This window comes from Eptesicus fuscus, chromosome 3, assembly GCF_027574615.1.
Source record: "Eptesicus fuscus isolate TK198812 chromosome 3, DD_ASM_mEF_20220401, whole genome shotgun sequence".
Taxonomy (NCBI): domain Eukaryota; kingdom Metazoa; phylum Chordata; class Mammalia; order Chiroptera; family Vespertilionidae; genus Eptesicus; species Eptesicus fuscus.
The window spans coordinates 1,193,608-1,211,298 of record NC_072475.1 but is presented as its reverse complement, the minus strand read 5'-3'; the positions used below and the strand labels follow the sequence as shown (position 1 = coordinate 1,211,298).

Sequence of the window (17,691 nt, the reverse complement as noted above, 5' to 3'; positions counted from 1 at the left end):
CTCCCACCAATTCCAATGTGACGCACAGCGACACGCACCGAGTGTTGGTGCCGGGCGACCCCTGCCTGCACCCAGGGCTCTGTGGGGCTCAGTCGTGTAGACACGGGCGACCCCCTGCCTGCACCCAGGGCTCTGTGGGGCTCAGTCGTGTAGACACGGATGACCCCGTGCCGGGCGCCCAGGGCTCTATGGGGCTCAGTCGTGTAGACACGGATGACCCCTGCCTGTCCCAGCCCCTCCAGGAGTCACGCTGATGTCATGTGGCCCAAGCCCAACCCCGTCATAAGCCACACAGTCAGCGTAGACCCTGCCTGGCCCCCCCATGAACAAAGGCAGGGGTCCCCCAGGCCTGAGGGGTGACCTCAGGAGTGAGGGCAGAGGCCAGATCTTTCCTGGGCAGGTCAGCCCGGACCTGGACGGAGGGGTCCCTCCTGATCGAGGGCCTGTCCCCAGGGCAGATCAAGGGGTCAGATCTGGGACGGGATCAGACAGAAACTCAGCCGTCTTTGGACCCAGGGGCCAGCCCCCGGCTGTCGCGGGAGGTGGAGCCCGCGGTCTGGGCAGGGACGTGGGCCGACGACGAGGAGGGTCGGGCCGGCTGATGCCAGGAGCTGGCTGGGAGGCGTTCGTCCTGTGATGCTCGGGCGGGTCTGTCTGTTAAAGATTCCAGGCTGGCGGGTCCAACTGACATTTAAAAACCATCCACCCAGCCGAGGCTGGTGTGGCTCAGTGGGTAGAGCGTCGGCCTGCGGACTGAAGGGTCCCAGGTTCGATTCCGGTCAGGGGCACGTACGTTGGTTGTGGGCACATCCCCAGTGGGGGGCGTGCAAGAGGCAGCTGATCGATGTTTCTCTCTCATCGATGTTTCTCTCTATCCCTCTCTCCTCCTCTCTGTAAAAAATCAATTAAAAAATAAAATAAAATAAAAACCATCCACCCAAACAGGTGCTGGAGTCACTCTGGCTGTGCCCCCTCCGGGCACACGCGTTCGTTTCCACGCTGTCCACCTGACCCGCCTGCAGAGCACACCTCCCCCAGAGCAGCCGGCACCCCGAGTGCGGGTGGACGGGGACGGGGGCGGGTTACGGGGACAAGGGGGGTCCAAAGAGGACAACGTCCTTCCCCTCGAGGGGAGCAGGAGTGACGACAGGTGTCCATCCAGGCTCAGGAAGAGCAGGGTCTGCCCTGGCCAGTGTGGCTCAGTGGGTAGAGTGTCGGCCTGTGGACCCAAGGGTCCCGGGTTCGATTCCAGCCAAGGGCACCTACCTCGGTTGCAGGCTCCTCCCCGGCCCGGGTCCTGGGCAGGGCGCGCACAGGAGGCAACCCATCGATGTGCTTCTCTCCATCGATGTTTCTCTCCGTCTCTCCCTCTCCCTTCCTCTCTCCCTAAAATCAGTGGGGAACATCCTGGGGGGCGGGGAGGGGGTTAAAAAGAAAAGCGCAGGGCGGCCCCCCCTGCCCTGGCACAAGACAGGTCCAGAGCCGAGTCCGGGCCTCGCCGGCCGCGTGGAGGGAGACGGTTGTTGAGCACCGAGGGTCTCTAAGAGGCGAGTGAGGGCAGGGTCCTTCCACAGAGGCTTCTGCAGAGCCGCACGCAGCGGTCCGCCGGCCGGTGATGCTGACACCGCGTGTGCCTGGCACTGGGGCAGCTGCGGGTCGCCGCCCAGCCCCCTCTCAGGAGCTTGTTTCCGTCCCACTCGGGGCCAAGTGTTTCTGGAACCAACTGCCCGTGTCGCTCTCATTTCCCCGCGGGCTGCGAGGGAGGAGGTGTGGCCGCTGGGTGCCCCGGGGAATCTGTGAGGGTGGAGGGTGGCCGCTGGGTGCCCCGGGTTCTGTGAGGGTGGAGGGGGGCCGCTGGGTGCCTCGGGGGATCTGTGAGGGTGGAGGGGGGCCGCTGGGTGCCCCGGGGAATCTGTGAGGGTGGAGGGGGGCCGCTGGGTGCCCCGGGGAATCTGTGAGGGTGGAGGGGGGCCGCTGGGTGCCCCGGGGCCTGTGAGGGTGGAGGGTGGCCGCTGGGTGCCCCGGGGAATCTGTGAGGGTGGAGGGGGGCCGCTGGGTGCCCCGGGGAATCTGTGAGGGGGAGGGGCCCAGACCTGGGCAAGGCCGGCGCCACCCGCAGGGACACCGTCTGCAGAGAAGTCTTTCTTTGGTTAAAACGGTCCCTCATGATCACACCGAGGGGGAGGGGGAGGGGGCGGGAGAACTAAAGGCCGAGCTCCCGGGCCGTCCCATCCTGATGCGCAGATGTGTGCACGCGCCCTCTCCCCTCGCGGATGTGTGCACGCGCCCCCTGGGCCTCTCGTGTTCTGACCTGCACCCCAACCCGCCCCGGCCCACGCATTCACGGGCCCCAGGAGGCCGAGCCACAGCAACATTTCTGTAGGAAACAAAGCTTTGCCCTCGCTGGTGTGGCTCAGTGGACAGAGCGTCGGCCTACGGACTGGAGGGTCCCGGGTTCGATTCTGGTCAGGGCACAGGCCGGGGTTACGGGCTCATCCCCAGTTGGGGGCGTGCAGGAGGCAGCCGATAAATGACTCTCTCTCATCACTGATGTTTCTATCTCTCTCTCTCCCCCTTCCTCTCTGAAATCAATAAAAAAATATATTAAAAAAAGAAAAGAAAAAAGAAACAAAGCTTTCTTGAGGCCCCGGTTTTGTCTTTGGAAAAGCTGGGGTTCAGTCACATAACCTCAGGTCCCTTTGTCCTAAAATGTTCTGATTACTGCCCGGCCGGTGTGGCTCAGTGGTTGAGCATCGACCTATGAACCAAGAGGTCAGGGTTCAATTCCGGTCAAGGGCACAAGACGGGCTGTGGGCTCGATCCCCAGTAGGGGGCGTGCAGGAGGCAGCTGATCAGAGTCTCTCATCACTGATGTTTCTCTCTCCTTCTCCCTTCCGCTCTGAAATCAATTTAAAAATTTTAAAAACAAAAACCAGGCGGCCAGTCGTGCCCCGTCCCTGCTCCACCAAACTCCAGGCTGCTCACAGGGTCCCACTTCCCCCCGGGCCCCCATGCTGAGCCACCGCGTGCAGGGGACGCACACAAACACGCCGTGCTCCGTCACGGAGGGAGTCGGGGCGCGGACAATCCAAACTCCACCCACCCCTTCCCACGTCCTCACCGCTCTCCACCCCTCGCCTTCCAGTCTTCCCTGGAGATCCCGAATCCATACCCCGCCCCCACCCCCCAAAAAACGCTGACTCGCCCCGAACTGCCTGCCACCTGCGGGTGCCAGCCCACGGCCGTCGGGCAAAGCAGGGGCACGGGAGCAGGAGACGCCCCCCACACCCACCTCGACACGACACCCCCCGTGATGGTCCCTCGTGGGCCAGAACGTGACTCAGAAGGTACAGCCGCCTGCCACGCACCCGCCTTTTCCGCTTTGTCAGCAAACAAACGCAGCCGCCGTCACAGTGAGGAGCGTGTATTTCACAGTCGCACGGCGCAGACACAACAGCGGGACAAGACCGGCCGGCTCACGCCCAGGTCGCAGCCACGACCCCTCCTGGAGCCCAGACGGGGAGTCATTTCCGTGGGGACTCCGGGCCGACGCGGCCACGACGCGGGCGCACACGCAAACAGGCCCGGGTCACAGACAGCGGCTCATACCGATGGGGGGAGTCCGGCTCTCGTATAAATATCAAGTAACAAAGCATCGGACACTTCCTCTCACTGGATCTCACAGATCCCACAGGTGCTCACACACACACACAGGTGAGCCCCTCACCGGGCAGGGGCGTCCGCAGTTGAGGTCACCAGCGTGGCCCGGTGGGGGGGCCGTTCGGGAGCAGGCCAGCACGGACGGGGACAGCGACAGAGACACGCTCGTCCAGGGAGCCGGGACATAGACAGGGCCCCGGGCAGGGAGCCCCCCCCAAAACAGGTCCCTTCCCGATCGAAACCCAACGTGTGTCCATGGACAGGCCTTTTCCAGACACTTCTCTCAGCTTCCAAAGCTCTATTTCCGATGGAATGTTCCAGAACCCAGACCGGAGCCAGACAAGGGAATTGCAGCCACAGCCAGAGCCCGACTCCCTCCTACCAGGCCCCACCCAGGGAGCGCAGCTGCCGGTCCGTCCAGGTGCGCGAGACCCGGCTCTGCAGTGACTGGGGGCTCGGGGCTCAGCAGACGCCCCCCTCCCCTCGCCCAGGCAGACGGGGGCTGGGGCAGAGGTCTCCCTGGCACTGCCCGGCCGCCATGCAGACGGGCACGGTCTTTGAGGACACGTCCTGGGGCGGCCGCCGCGGCGGCTCATGTCCCTTCAGCCGCCGTGTGAGCTGCCCCTGAATTAGCCCCCGTCCGCCCTGTGCCAGTTCTCTTTCCGACGCTGCTCAGGACCACGGGGTCCCCAGGCCGCACGGGGACGTGGAGCCGACGTGGTGTTGGGTCCGTCCTGGGGGAGGTGTGAGCTCGGGGCTGCTTTCCGCTGAGAGGACCCGGTGCTGAACTGGGCCCGGGATCCCGCCAGGCCAGCTCGTGGCCAACCGGCTCCGCTGGAACCAGGCGGGCGCGCTCGCTCTCCGGGCGGCGAGGAAACCGCCTGCGCTGCTTGGAGGTGCCGTGCCTTCCAGATGCATCCACGCCCCCCTCACCCGTCTTCTCTCTAAACACCCCACTGACACGGGGCTCCGCCCTCCGGGGGGCAGGACCACGGGGACACAATGGCGCCAACACAGGGCGCGGGCCCTGCAGGTCACAGGGCACCGGCCACCACGCATCCCCTGCGTGACGGCTCACGCCTCCCGGCCCTCCGTCGGGTCTAAAATGATGTGGCTTCCGTGTCACCTCCCGCCGAGCAAGGCCGTCTCGGGGGACGAGGGCTCAACCAGCACGCTTCACCCACGAAAGGAAAGTGGCAGAACCCCGCGGCAGAAACGGGCCCTTTGTGGGGTCCCCACCGCCGGCCCGGTCCGTGCCCAGCTGCCCCTGCCGCTGAGGGGCCAGCACGTGGCCGTGGCTCCTGCCCCTCTTCCCGCGAGGTCCGGCTGGCGATCCAGGACAGGAAACCGTGGCTGGAGGACGTGGCCTCAGTCCCCGTGGCTGAAGGGAGGTGATCCAGAGGCTCAGCAGAGCACAGTGAGGGGGGCCCTGACCTGAGCGCCCGGGCCGATGCAGGTGTTCACCCCAGCCCAGGTGAGGGGGGGAGAGGGAGGGGGAGGAAAGGAGCGTCACCGGCTGTACCCCAGCCCACCCTGCAAGGGAGTTCCGGCATCTGCGGGTCCTGACGCCAGACCGGGTGGAGCGGCGTGGGGCCTGTGGGTTCAGCCGCCCCCCAGGTGGGAGCTGCGTGGCTGGAGGCCGGGCCGTGCGGGGGGTCCTGAGCCTTCGCCTGAAGGGCTGTGGGGCTCGTGCCGTCGCTGTCCTTGGGGCGCCCAGTCCCACGGCTGCCCGGTTAGCACTGGCCCTGGACGGCCGGGGCCACGTCGAAGGGGAGGCTGGCGGGCGCCGCGGGCTGCAGGGGGGGCAGGCTGGCCTCCAGCGGCCGGTCTGCGGGGGGCTGCAGGCTCTGGTGCCGCTTCCGCAGCATCTGCCCGATGCCCATCATGGGGAACCGGCCCCGGCTTTTCACCCCATTGGGGCTCCCCAGGGGCTGCGGGGCACCGGCACCGGGACCCAGGGGGGAGGGGCACACGCCCCCCTCTTTCGGGAGGCAGTTCTCTTCGTGAGCAAAGGAGACCAGGGTGGGGGGCAAAGGAGTCTGGAGAGGGGACGGGCTTCCGGGCAGCAGGGAGGGGGACAGCGCCCGCTCCCCGGGGGGGCCCAGCGCCCTGCAGGGGGCGGCCGGGGGCAGCAGGTCCGGCGGGTCCTCGCGCTCCACGGACTCGAAGGAGCGGACCATGTCCCGCACCAGCGGCTCCTCTCTGGGGGCGACGCTGCTGCCCCCGGGGCCCTGCAGCGGGGGCTCCGGCTTCTTGACGATCCGGGGGGTCCTGGGCGGGGGGCCGGGGATGAACTCCATGGAGGAGGAGGCCACACAACTGGGGTCCGAGGTTTTGCGGAAGATACTGCGGCAGCTGAAGGAATCTGCACACCGAGAGAGCACAGGGCACCCACCGTGAGGCGCCAGCTCGGTCCCTCCCGCCAGCGCGGCTGCAGCCTGGCTGAGACCGGCCCCCCCGAGGCCACGGGGTGGGGGGAGGTGGGGGGGTCTCCGGGGTGGAGGGGCACAGGCTGGCACCGAGGCCACGGGGCGCAGATCTGCCTGCTGGCACCGGCGTGGCACCTGCTGCCTGGCTGCTGAAAGGTCTGGACCCTGCAGAGCGTTTGAATGAAAGGTCCAGGGCCCTGGCCGGGTTGGCTCAGTGCTTGAGCACTGACCTGCGGACCGAAGGGTCCCGGGTTCGATTCCAGTCAAGGGCATGGACCTCCTCCCCGGTTGCAGGCTCCTCCCCGGCCCAGGCCCTGATCGGGGTGTGTATAGGAGGCAGCCCATCGATGTCTCTCACGTCGATGGGGGTTTCTCTCCGTCTCTCTCCTTCTCTTCCTCTCTCTCTAGAGGCCCAGGGGAAACATCCTCGGGGGCACTAACTCTGCTTTCCCACGGGCACGGGTCACTGTCTGTCCCTGGGACCCACACGGGCACCCGCGAGGGGACACGGCGGCCATGCGGCCACGGGGAAGGGGCACAGCAGCCACACGGCCACGGGGAGGGGCACAGCGCCAGGCAGCCATGGGGAGGGGGCACAGCAGCCACACGGCCACGGGGAGGGGCACAGCGCCAGGCAGCCATGGGGAGGGGGCACAGCGGCCACACAGCCACGGGGAGGGGACACAGCGGCCACGCAGCCACGGGGAGGGGCACAGCGGCCACGCAGCCACGGGGAGGGGCACAGCGGCCACGCAGCCACGGGGGAGGGGACACGGCGGCCACACAGCCACAGGGAGGGGACACGGCGGCCACACAGCCACGGGGAGGGGCACAGCGCCAGGCAGCCCGGTGCGTGGAGTGGCCGTGGGCAGCGGCGCGCCACCCACCTCTGTCGGGGAGGCCGGGCCGGGCCTTGCGGTCCCGCAGCGGCGCCCTGGTGCTCTGCAGCTGCGTCGCGAGCGCGGCGGGGGGCGGCCTGGGCGCCGGCAGGTGCTGCTCCAGCTTCTTGGGGAACGGCCGGGGAAGGAAGTCCCCCTTTCTCTCTTGCTCTTTGGGCTTCCTGTCCTGCCAAACAGGAGCGAACACGTGCTGAGACGCACACGGGGCCCAGAGCGCGGTTCCCGTGGGAAGGTCATCCGCGATCCGAGACCCAGCTCCCCCAAACCGAGCCTGGGCCACTGCAGGGACCCCGCCGCCCGCCCTGGGCCACCTCAGGCTCCCGTCCTCCCCGGCCACCTGCACTGAGAGGTCTCCAGCCGGCCAAGGTCACCCGGGAGGTCAATTATTCTAGAACAATCCGGGCGAACTAAGGCAAAGCAGAGGGGCCTCTGGGACCCGCCGTCCCACCGAGAGCGAGCCCCGGGGCTCTGCCCACGCAGCGGCTTTGCTCAGGGACGGAGCCACTGCGTCCGGACGGGAGGTCGTGCGTGTGGTGACGGCGCGGAGGGGGGCCGGGGGCCACGCACCCTGAGCGCCGGCGAGTGTCTGACCCGGTGGACATGGTCATTGTGTCCTTAAACTGGCACCGCGGAGCCATCTCTGCTGCCAAGTCTCTAGAAACCCCTTTGAGGGCCTGGGGGTTAGGACTCCAGCCAGGGACGTGGCGTCCCTGTGCCTTTCAGCCCTAACGGGACGGAGGTCAAGTACGGAGATGTTCACTGTGGGTCTTATTTCAGAGTTTCCGACACTTTTAAAAGTGAAGTTTCTCGAGCAAAGGGGTGACTGACAAAGGGGTGCTGGCAGAGCCCAGAGCCGGGGGCGGAGTCCCGCCCGCCCGCCCGCCCTCGGGCATCTGTGAGGGCAAGTCCGCGTGTCAGGGGGACCCAGGCTTGGTCAGCGCCGCGCAGAGGCTGGTGGGAAGGGTTCTGGCGGAGGAGGGACACGGCTAGCAGCAGCCTTCAGTGCAGAGGTCACCCTGCACCACGGGCTGTACAGTCAGGGAAGGTGGTGAGGGGAAGACGGAGGAGTCCTGGGGGGGGGGGGTCCTGGAGGAGGGGGGTCCTGGGGGAAGGGGGATCCTGGGGGAGGGGGGTCCTGGGGGAGGGGGGTCCTGCGTCCATAAGGCTGTGGGACTGAACCTTCCCGGGCGCCCAGAATGAGACACACGCGATTCCTGCTATTTCCCCGGAGGCTCCAGCCGATCCGTCCTGACCCCCCACGTCCTTACCTGCCCGGCGTGGAATTCAAGGTCTCGTGGCCACGTGTCCAGGGAGGCCTGTGGGAAGCAGCATCGTCAACCGTCCACAAAGCTGCCCCTGCTGCTTATTCCTGCAGCTACCCCACCCCGCCCCCTGCCCCTCTACCCTGCCCCCTGCCCCTACCCCACCCCCTGCCCCTCTACCCCCACCCCCTGCCCCTCTACCCCCACCCCCTGCCCCTCTACCCCGCCCCCCCCGCCCCCGTTAGGGAGCCAGTCACTCCAGTGACCACACAGAAACCAAACTCCCGGTCCCCCGGGCAGGGCTGCAGGTGCCCTACTTTCCGGCTCTCCTCCCGAGTCTGAGGCGCACGGCGTCTCCGGAGACGCATAAGCAGGTCAGTGCGTTTTCTCAGACAGCGAGGCCTCCCAGGAGGCGGTACCGGGTCCAGCAACAACACCCAGCGGCACCCGGGCGTCCTGCCCACCCCGGCGTCGGGCCCCACGGCGCCCACTGCTGACCGCCCGCAGCACGGCCGCTCGAGGAACTCCACTTCCAAGTGTCAGGAGTTTTGAAATAAGACCCACAGTGAGCGTTTGTTTTCGCCCCTTACCTCTCCGTCCCGTTAGGGCTGGATGGCACAGGGACTCCACGTCCCTGGCTGGAGTCCTAACCCCCAGCCCTCAGAACGGGACCCTCGTGAAGACAGGGTCAGAGCAAGCCCGCGTGTCCCCCGTGAAGGGTGAGGACGGGGGTGGGGGGTGGGGGTGGAGGGGGGGGTGTGACAGCCACTGTCCTTTGCCTTTTAAAGGGGCCGGGTGGTGTTACCCTGTTAATCAAGTTAAAATGAGGTCACTCGGTGGACCCTAATGCAGTGACTGGTATTCTTATAAAAAGGGAAGTTCGGCCCGGCCGGTGTGGCTCAGTGGCTGAGCATCGACCTCTGAACCAGGAGGTCACAGTTCCATTCCCGGTCAGGGCACAGGCCCGGGTTGCGGGCTCCATCCCCAGTGGGGGGCGTGCGGGAGGCAGCTGATCCATGATTCTCTCTCATCATTGATGTTCCTCTCTCTCCCTTCCTCTCTGAAATCCATAAAAATTCATATTAAAAAAGGGAAACAGGAGGAACCAAGATGGCGGCATAGTTAAACAACTAATCTGCTGCCTCACACAACAATTTCAAAAATACAACTAAAAGACAAAACATCTACCACCCAGAACCACGGGAAATCTGGCTGAGTGGTAGATTTACAACTAAGGAGAGAAAGGAACACAAACGCTGAAAAGCTGAGGTACGGAGGTGCGCGAATCGGGCTGGCGGCGGGCGACTGGGTGCGTGGCTTTTCTTCAACCCAAAGGGAGACAAGCTCCCGATCACTCTGAAATCCAGTTTCTGGGGACACTCGGGGGACCCAGGCACCTACGGGGAGAAGCTGGACTCTCGGCCATCGGGTCGGAAAGTGAGAGTGACTTTTTTGCAGAGGTGCGCCCAGCAATCATTGTTTACTGCGCTGGAACGCGGGGCGCAGGGACTTGGAAACAGGAAAGGCAGAGACGGCTGACGGCAGCCATCGCCGTTGGCCACGCCCCAGCCTAGTGACGCCCTGAGACCCCGCCCAGCCCTGAGGCCCCGCCCTGCACATTCTACAAACCCGCCCAGGCTCCACACAGCGGCTTTTGCATATAAATGGCCTGTTCTGTGGCAGCTCAACCAAATTAACTGCAGCTCCAGTCAGACTGCTCCAAAACCGCCCAAGCAAAGGAGGAGAAAACTAGCCCTTGCTGTAGCTCCTGCTGGGGAACACACAGTACACAAGGGTACACCAAGAGTGTCCACCTCAAGTAACTGGGAGGCTGACCCGTTGAACCAATGGGACACCTAGTACACAAAGCTACCCTACCAACTCAGGGAAGCAGAGAAAATGAGGAGGCAAGGAAACAGATCCCAAACGAAAGAAATGGAGGAGAACAAGCGACTGGACATAGAGTTCAAAACCACAGTTATAAGGTTTTTCAAGAATTTCATGGAAAAGGCCGATAAATTCAATGAGACCCTCGAGGATATGAAAAAGGACCAACTAGAAATTAAACATACACTGACTGAGATAAAAAATATTATACAGAGACCCAACAGCAGACTAGAGGATTGCAAGAATCAACTCAAAGATTTGGAATACAAAGAGGCCAAGGGCACTCCTCCAGAGAAGCATGAAGAGAAGAGAATTCAGAAAGTTGAAGATAGTGTAAGAAGCCTCTGGGACAACTTCAAGCGAACCAACATCAGAATTATGGGGGTCCCAGAAGAAGAGAGAGAGCAAGATGCTGAAAACCTATTTGAAGAAATAATGACCGAAAACTTCCCCCACCTGATGAAAGAAATAGACTTACAAGTCCAGGAAGCGCACAGAACCCCAAACAAGAGGAATCCAAAGAGGACCACACCAAGACACATCATAATTAAAATGCCAAGGGCAAAAGACAAAGAGAGAATCTTACAAGCAGCAAGAGAAAAACAGTTAGTTACCTACAAGGGAGCTCCCATATGATTATCAGCTAATTTCTCAACAGAAACTATGCAGGCCAGACGGGAATGGCAAGAAATATTCAAAGTGATGAATAGCAGGAACCTACAACCAAGACTACTCTACCCAGCAAAGCTATCATTCAGAATTGAAGGGCAGATAAAGAGCTTCACAGATAAGAAAAAGCTAAAGGAGTTCATCACCACCAAACCAGTATTATATGAAATGCTGAAGGTATTCTTTAAAAAGAGGAAAAAGAAGAAGAAAGATAGAAATTATGAACAACAAATATATATCTATCAACAAGTGAATCTAAAAGTCAAGTGAATTAAAAATCTGAGGAACAGAATAAACTGGTGAACTTAATAGAATCAGAGGCATAGAATGGGAGTGGATGGATAATTCTCAGGGGGAAAGGGGTGTGTGTGGGGAGTATGGGAAGAGACTGGACAAAAATCATACACCTATGGATAAGGACAGCGGGGGGGGGGGGGGAGGTAAGGGCAGAGGGGGGGGTGGGAACTGGGGGGTGGGGAGATATGGGGGGAAAAAGGAGAAACAATTGTAATCTGAACAATAAAGATTCATTAAATTAAAAAAAAAAAAAAAAAGGGAAACAGACACAGAACAAGGCAGGGAGGCTGCTGGGTAAGGACGGGGAGGAGACCACGTGACACTGCTCCAGGCCCAGGAGCCAAGGGTGCAGCGGCCGGCAGAGGGGGGGCCGGGCAGACGGTCCCTCGGCCTCGGAGCATCGTCTCGGGCCGGCAGCCGGCAGCCGGCAGCCCGAGTCCTCGCCGCTGGCCAAGCCCCGGAAGGCGGTGCCCTGTCCGGCCGCTCGGCCCGTCCTCCCGCTGTGATACGACTGACACTGCGAGAAGCCCTCCTGGCTCTGGGTGACGTCGTCCCACAAACCCGCACGAGTTACAAAAGCTTTCACACAAGTGGCTTCCGGCTCCGTGTGGCTTCCGTCAGCCAGTTCAGAAGTGGTGACTGCCCCACCCCGACCCCGCGGGTCCTCAACGGCCCCCTTTTCAGGAAGAGGAGTCCCTGGGTGTGGGGCTGGGGCTGAGCGGGCACCGGTGGGGGGGGGGGGGGGGCGGACTCCCCTGAGCTCGTCCTCCGTGGCCAATGGCCTAGGAAACCTCGTCTTGCACAAGGAAAGGGTCTCAAATCTCTCCTGCCCGGAACCCCCCCCCCCCCCCCCCGCCCCAGGTGCTCCAGAGGAGACGTCTCTCATTGTTACAGACACAACCTCGCCTTTCACGGGAGAGGATGCGGAGACGTCCCGCCCTGAAACCCCGAGAGGGAAGGTCTCTCACTGCATTCAGCCCCTTGTCTCCTAGAACAGGCGCGGGACTGAGAACACGGAGGGCTGCGGGCTCAGTGCAGACACGCCCGGCCACCCCCAGCCAGCCCGCCGCCCCGAGACCTCGGCCACCACCCGTGGCCCCTCCTGGCCCTGCTGGGCGGAACCCCGGCTCCGAGGGCTGCACTGGGCCAGGAGGGAAGGTCTCTCACTTCATTCAGCCCCTTGTCTCCTAGGACAGACGCGGGACTGAGGCCGGGTGTCCGTCTTCTGTCTCCGGGTTAAGACAGCCGGCAGAGGGCTCAGCAGGGAAGGGGCACGGTCCATAGGGGCAGACCAGAGCGGAGGCTGGGGCAGGGCCCAGGGTGGAGGTGATGGGGCGGGCCCCACGGGGGGTGGGATGGGGACAGGAGAGGGGTTGGAGAGTTTTAGGAGTCAAGTTGGCAGAACCTGGTGACGGACTGGCCCCGAGGCGAGGGGAGGAATGAGAGCACAGGTTTCTGCCCTGGGCTGAGGGCGCTGCCATGAGGAGACAGAGAAGCGACTTGGGGTTGGTTTGGGGCCGGCGAGATTCACACCTTCCTTGGGCAAGAGGAGGTTTAGGAGGCCCAGAGGGCTGGAGCTCAGGGAGTCTGACCGCCCCCGCCCCCCCCGCCCCTTGCCCGCTCAGCCGCCGCCCCCACACCCGCCTCCCAAAAGCTCATCTCCATCCTGGACCTGCTGGTGCCGAAATCCCGACTGCACCCCAGCAGCCCCAGTCCCCAGAGTGGACGGGACGGGTGGGCGGGGGTGTGGCCGGCACCCTAAGTGCCTGGCGTCCGATGCTTGGTCACAGCTGAGAAGGGGCTCGGTCCTGCGGAAACTTTGCCCCCCCGCCCCCCCGCTGGCCCCCAGGGAAAGGCCACTCACCTCACAGGGCTCCCTGCCGGGCCGGCACCTGTCCCCCGGGCAGAGCGGGGCCTTGGAGCAGACGCCGTCGGGCACGTCGGATTTCTACCAAGAGAAGGGAAACGGCGCTGACCTCACGGAGACGCCGCGTCCGTGAAGCCGTCATTCATGTTCGAACCCGTGCCGGGCCGAGAGCGGAGTCGGGAGCCGGCACCTGCAGAAGCCCATCCCAGGACGCCCAGCAGGACGTCCGGCCCCGTCGGGCCCGGCTCCTGCCACCGGCTCGGCCGGGAAGCGCCGGTCCCAGGCAGGTCCCCGCTCCTCGCTGGCCTGCGCCCTGGCTGAGCGGTGGAGTTCCCCTGAGATGTGCCGGCAGAGCCCCAGGCCCTGGGCTGGGGGTCACTCGCCCTGAGCTGCTGCACAGGCTGCCGGGGGCGTTATCCGCCTCCCCACACGCAGCCCTCGCCCCTGCCCCACCCCAACGAAGGTCAGTCTCTCTCTCTCTTTTCTGTCTTTGCTAATCCTCACCCGAGGACACTTCTCCGTGGATTTCTTTAGAGTGGAAGGGAGGGAGGGACAGAGAGAGAAACTTCGATGTGGGACACACTGATTAGCTGCTCCCCGCAGGGGCGCCAACCAGGGCCAGGGATGGAGCCTGCAACCGAGGTACCTGCCCTTGACCAGAATCGAACCCGGGACCCTTCAGTCTTCGGGCCGACGCTCTACCCACTGAGCCACACCGGCCGGGTGCTTTGCTACTGTTGTATCCCCCGCTCGGGGCAGTCAGCCTCACCTCAGGGTAAAGGAGCAGCGTAGACCCCGAGTCAGCTGTGGGGAGGCCATCGTCACAGCGCCTTGTCCACGGAGGGACACGCACACGCGAGGCCACTCGCCCCACACGGACAGGAGGGCACTCGCCCCACACGGACGGGAGGGCACTCGCCCCACACGGACACGAGGGCACTCGCCCCACACGGACGGGAGGCCACTCGCCCCACACGGACGGGAGGGCACTCGCCCCACACGGACGGGAGGGCACTCGCCCCACACGGACGGGAGGGCACTCGCCCCACACGGACGGGGGGCACTCACCCCACACGGACAGGAGGGCACTCGCCCCACACGGACGGGAGGGCACTCGCCCCACACGGACGGAGGGCACTCGCCCCACACGGACAGGAGGGCACTCACCCCCGACACGTGGCGCTCGAGCTTCTTGTTGAGGAGGACGTAGACGGCGAGGATGTGGCAGGCGCGGTTGGCCAGCACCGTGTTGACCACGTCGCTGTTCTTGTAGCCCAGCGTCTGGGTCATGTGCAGCACGACGCTGGGGCTCAGGTCGGCCAGCGAGATCCTGCGGGACGGGCCGCGTCAGCTCCCCGCCCCCACCCCGGGCCGGAGGGGCGCCCAGACGGGAGGACAACCCAGCGGTCATTCCCCGACTTCCCATTCGGGAAAAGGCCACAGACAGGGGTGGAGGGGATGGTGAACGGTATACCCTGAAGGCCCATGCGCCATGCTGGGGAGGTGATGGGCGGCCCTACCTGCTGGGGAGGTGATGGGCGGGGCCTACCTGCTGGGGAGGTGATGGGCGGGGCCTACCTGCTGGGGAGGTGATGGGCGGCCCTACCTGCTGGGGAGGTGATGGGCGGGGCCTACCTGCTGGGGAGGTGATGGGCGGGGCCTACCTGCTGGGGAGGTGATGGGCGGGGCCTACCTGCTGGGGAGGTGATGGGCGGGGCCTACCTGCTGGGGAGGTGATGGGCGGGGCCTACCTGCTGGGGAGGTGATGGGCGGGGCCTACCTGTTGGGGAGGTGATGGGCGGCCCTACCTGCTGGGGAGGTGATGGGCGGGGCCTACCTGCTGGGGAGGTGATGGGCGGGGCCTACCTGCTGGGGAGGTGATGGGCGGGGCCTACCTGCTGGGGAGGTGATGGGCGGGGCCTACCTGCTGGGGAGGTGATGGGCGGGGCCTACCTGCTGGGGAGGTGATGGGCGGGGCCTACCTGTTGGGGAGGTGATGGGCGGCCCTACCTGCTGGGGAGGTGATGGGCGGGGCCTACCTGCTGGGGAGGTGATGGGCGGGGCCTACCTGCTGGGGAGGTGATGGGCGGGCCTACCTGTTGGGAGGTGATGGGCGGGCCTACCTGCTGGGGAGGTGATGGGCGGCCCTACCTGCTGGGGAGGTGATGGGCGGGGCCTACCTGCTGGGGAGGTGATGGGCGGGGCCTACCTGCTGGGCAGGTGATGGGTGGGGCCTACCTGCTGGGGAGGTGATGGGCGGGGCTTACCTGTTGGGGAGGTGATGGGCGGCCCTACCTGCTGGGCAGGTGATTGGCGGGGCTTACCTGTTGGGGTAGGTGACACAGGGCACCCGACCCGTGTGGCTCTCGTGCAGCCAGCGGTTGGCCAGCGCTTGCTGGATGTTGGGCCTCTTCACGGGGTCGGGCTCCAGCAGCGAGCGCAGGAAGCTGACGGCTCCTGTGGAGGCATTCGGCCCAGACACCCGGTTACAGGAGGAGGCAGACGCCACGGAGACTCAGGCAGGGGCCCGCCACCCCCCCACCAGCCACCGCAGCCCTGAGCCACCCCTGGCTCTCCGGGGCCACAAGTTCACGGCATCTAGGACTGCCTGGTGCCCCTGTGCCACCCTCTGAGCGAGCTCAGCGATGTCCCAGGTCCCCACTCGAAGGGAGGGGAGAGCACCGAGGACATGCTCCGCTCACGGCAGGTCCCCGAGCAGTTCTTGGAGGAGCAGGGGTCAGGGCCCGGAACCAGACCCTCCAACGTGGCCGCCCCGCGTGACAGCGGAGGCTCGGGAAGCCAGGGAGGCGTGTTCTTCCCGGTCCTTTCTTCCAAAGCCTTCTCCACGGCCGCCCCGAGGCCCCCGACTCCCCACGGCCGCCCCGTGGCCCCCGCACTGAGCCGGGCAGCACTCAGGCCCAGGACCCCAGGCCCACGTGGCATGAGTCCACCGGCCAAGGCGACGCCAGCTCTGCAAAGCGCTGGGTGAACTCGAAGCGACTTGTTTCACGTCCTGGTTCGTGTCCCAGGTCGTGAATAAACTATTTTAAAAACAAGTAACCATCTTCACTGTCGAGCTCCGTATCCCGACGTGCCTGATTTTCTCGCACCACCGACCTCCCGCCTGTCCGTTTAGGTGTGTTTGCCTCCCCGCTGCAGGTGAGCTCTGTGCAGGGGAGGAGTCCGTCCCGTCTCCTGCTGTCCTGGCGCCTGGCACGTTCCTCGCCCAGCGCTGGCGCAGGACACGCCTCGCGGAGGAACTGAGGGACCAGAAGCCCGGGGGGAATGGAGGCTGCACCTACTGTGCGTGGCGGCACCCCAGCGTTTCTGAAAGCTCTAAACCTACACGTAAGGATCTGTCAGCATTTGCTAACTCCGAGCTGCACCCATCTCCCCCGAGCACGACCTCCCTCCCGCATAGGTGACGCCTCCGCGCCCCCCGCCCACCCCCCCATCTCCCCGGCGGAGGTGCGAGTGTGGACAAACCAGGTCACTTCAGACCAGCGCGCTTTTCCGCGGGGATTCCATTTTGCAAACAAATTCAGGGTCAGCTTCATGGATGCTTATACGCTCAAGGGCAACATACAGAACAGCCGTAAAAGAAATGCTATCTTGCCCTGGCCGGTGTGGCTCAGTGGATAGAGCGTCGGCCTGCGGACTGAAAGGTCCCAGGTTCGATTCCGGTCAAGGGCATGTACCTTGGCTGCGGGCACATCCCCAGTAGGAGGTGTGCAGGAGGCAGCTGATCGATGTTTCTCTCTCATCGATGTTTCTAACTCTCTATCCCTCTCTCTTTCTCTCTGTGAAAAAAAAAAAAAAAAAAAGAAATGCTATCTTTTAACGATTGATTTTTCACAAGTTGAAACGGAATAGTTGTTTATTTCAGTCGCACGCCTCACCTCCTGTGACTAAAAAAGCTGAGCTTATTCCAAGGAGCCAATCCCATGCTCGTCAACACCAACCTGAGGCCGGGAACTTGAACTGTGACCCGAACAAAGACTGCACCGTATCACTTACCGGATCTGAAACCAGACCCCGGGACGACCTGTTTGCTGGACCGGAACCGCCGACGTGGGGGAGTACCGCCCACACCCGACGGTGCGTCTCCCCGGCCGGAACCCGTGTCTCACAGCCTTTGTCCCTCAGACCTCAGAGCAAAACCAACCACAGGCCCCCCTCAAACCCGCACTCCCTCACGGGGACCGGGCGGAGGACGGATGGACACAGCAGGGCGCGATTACAAATGCTTCTCAGGCGACACTGAGCGGGTGGGCTTTAAAGCAATGGCGCCGGCAGGAGGCTCCAGGAGCCTTTTCTGCGGGTGGAGGGGCCGGAGGGATGGGGCCGGAATTCTAACGGGAAGGCGAGGGAGCAGGAGAGGTGGCCGCGTGGCCTTCCAGAGCTGGGAGACCCAGGCACTGGAGACCAGTCTCCGCTCTGGGGGAGACCTCACCCCCGTCTGAGGCCCCGCGGCCGGGGCCCCCGTCTGAGGCCCCGCGGTGGGCAGCGGGGCGTTACCTGTGGAGAGCTGGGTGGGGAGCGGGTTCATCTCCTTGTCCACCATCTTCTGGTACAGAGCCCGCAGGCTGAAGGGCTCCACGGTGAAGGGCAGGGTCCCGGTCAGCATGGCGTACATGTTCACGCCTCTGAGAGAGAGCGCGAGAGCAGAGTGAGCCTCGAGAGCAGGACGGGGAGGGCAGGGCTGGGCAGCCTGCCTGTTC

The 17,691-nt window shown here is 64.2% G+C and overlaps 1 protein-coding gene across 1 annotated transcript in view; it reads right to left on the bottom strand.

The window, feature by feature from the left end:
• Positions 1–4,899: 4,899 nt before the first annotated feature.
• Positions 4,900–17,691, bottom strand: part of HUNK (hormonally up-regulated Neu-associated kinase) — a 36,163-nt gene continuing 23,371 nt past the window's right edge. The window contains exons 5-11 of the mRNA XM_054710595.1: positions 17,489–17,616; positions 15,295–15,427; positions 14,138–14,300; positions 12,968–13,051; positions 8,257–8,304; positions 6,977–7,154; positions 4,900–6,025 (exon numbers count right to left, since the gene is read on the bottom strand). Of these exons, the coding sequence (XP_054566570.1) occupies positions 5,394–6,025; positions 6,977–7,154; positions 8,257–8,304; positions 12,968–13,051; positions 14,138–14,300; positions 15,295–15,427; positions 17,489–17,616 (1,366 nt within the window). The 3' untranslated portion in view covers positions 4,900–5,393. The remainder of the gene's footprint in view (positions 6,026–6,976; positions 7,155–8,256; positions 8,305–12,967; positions 13,052–14,137; positions 14,301–15,294; positions 15,428–17,488; positions 17,617–17,691) is intronic.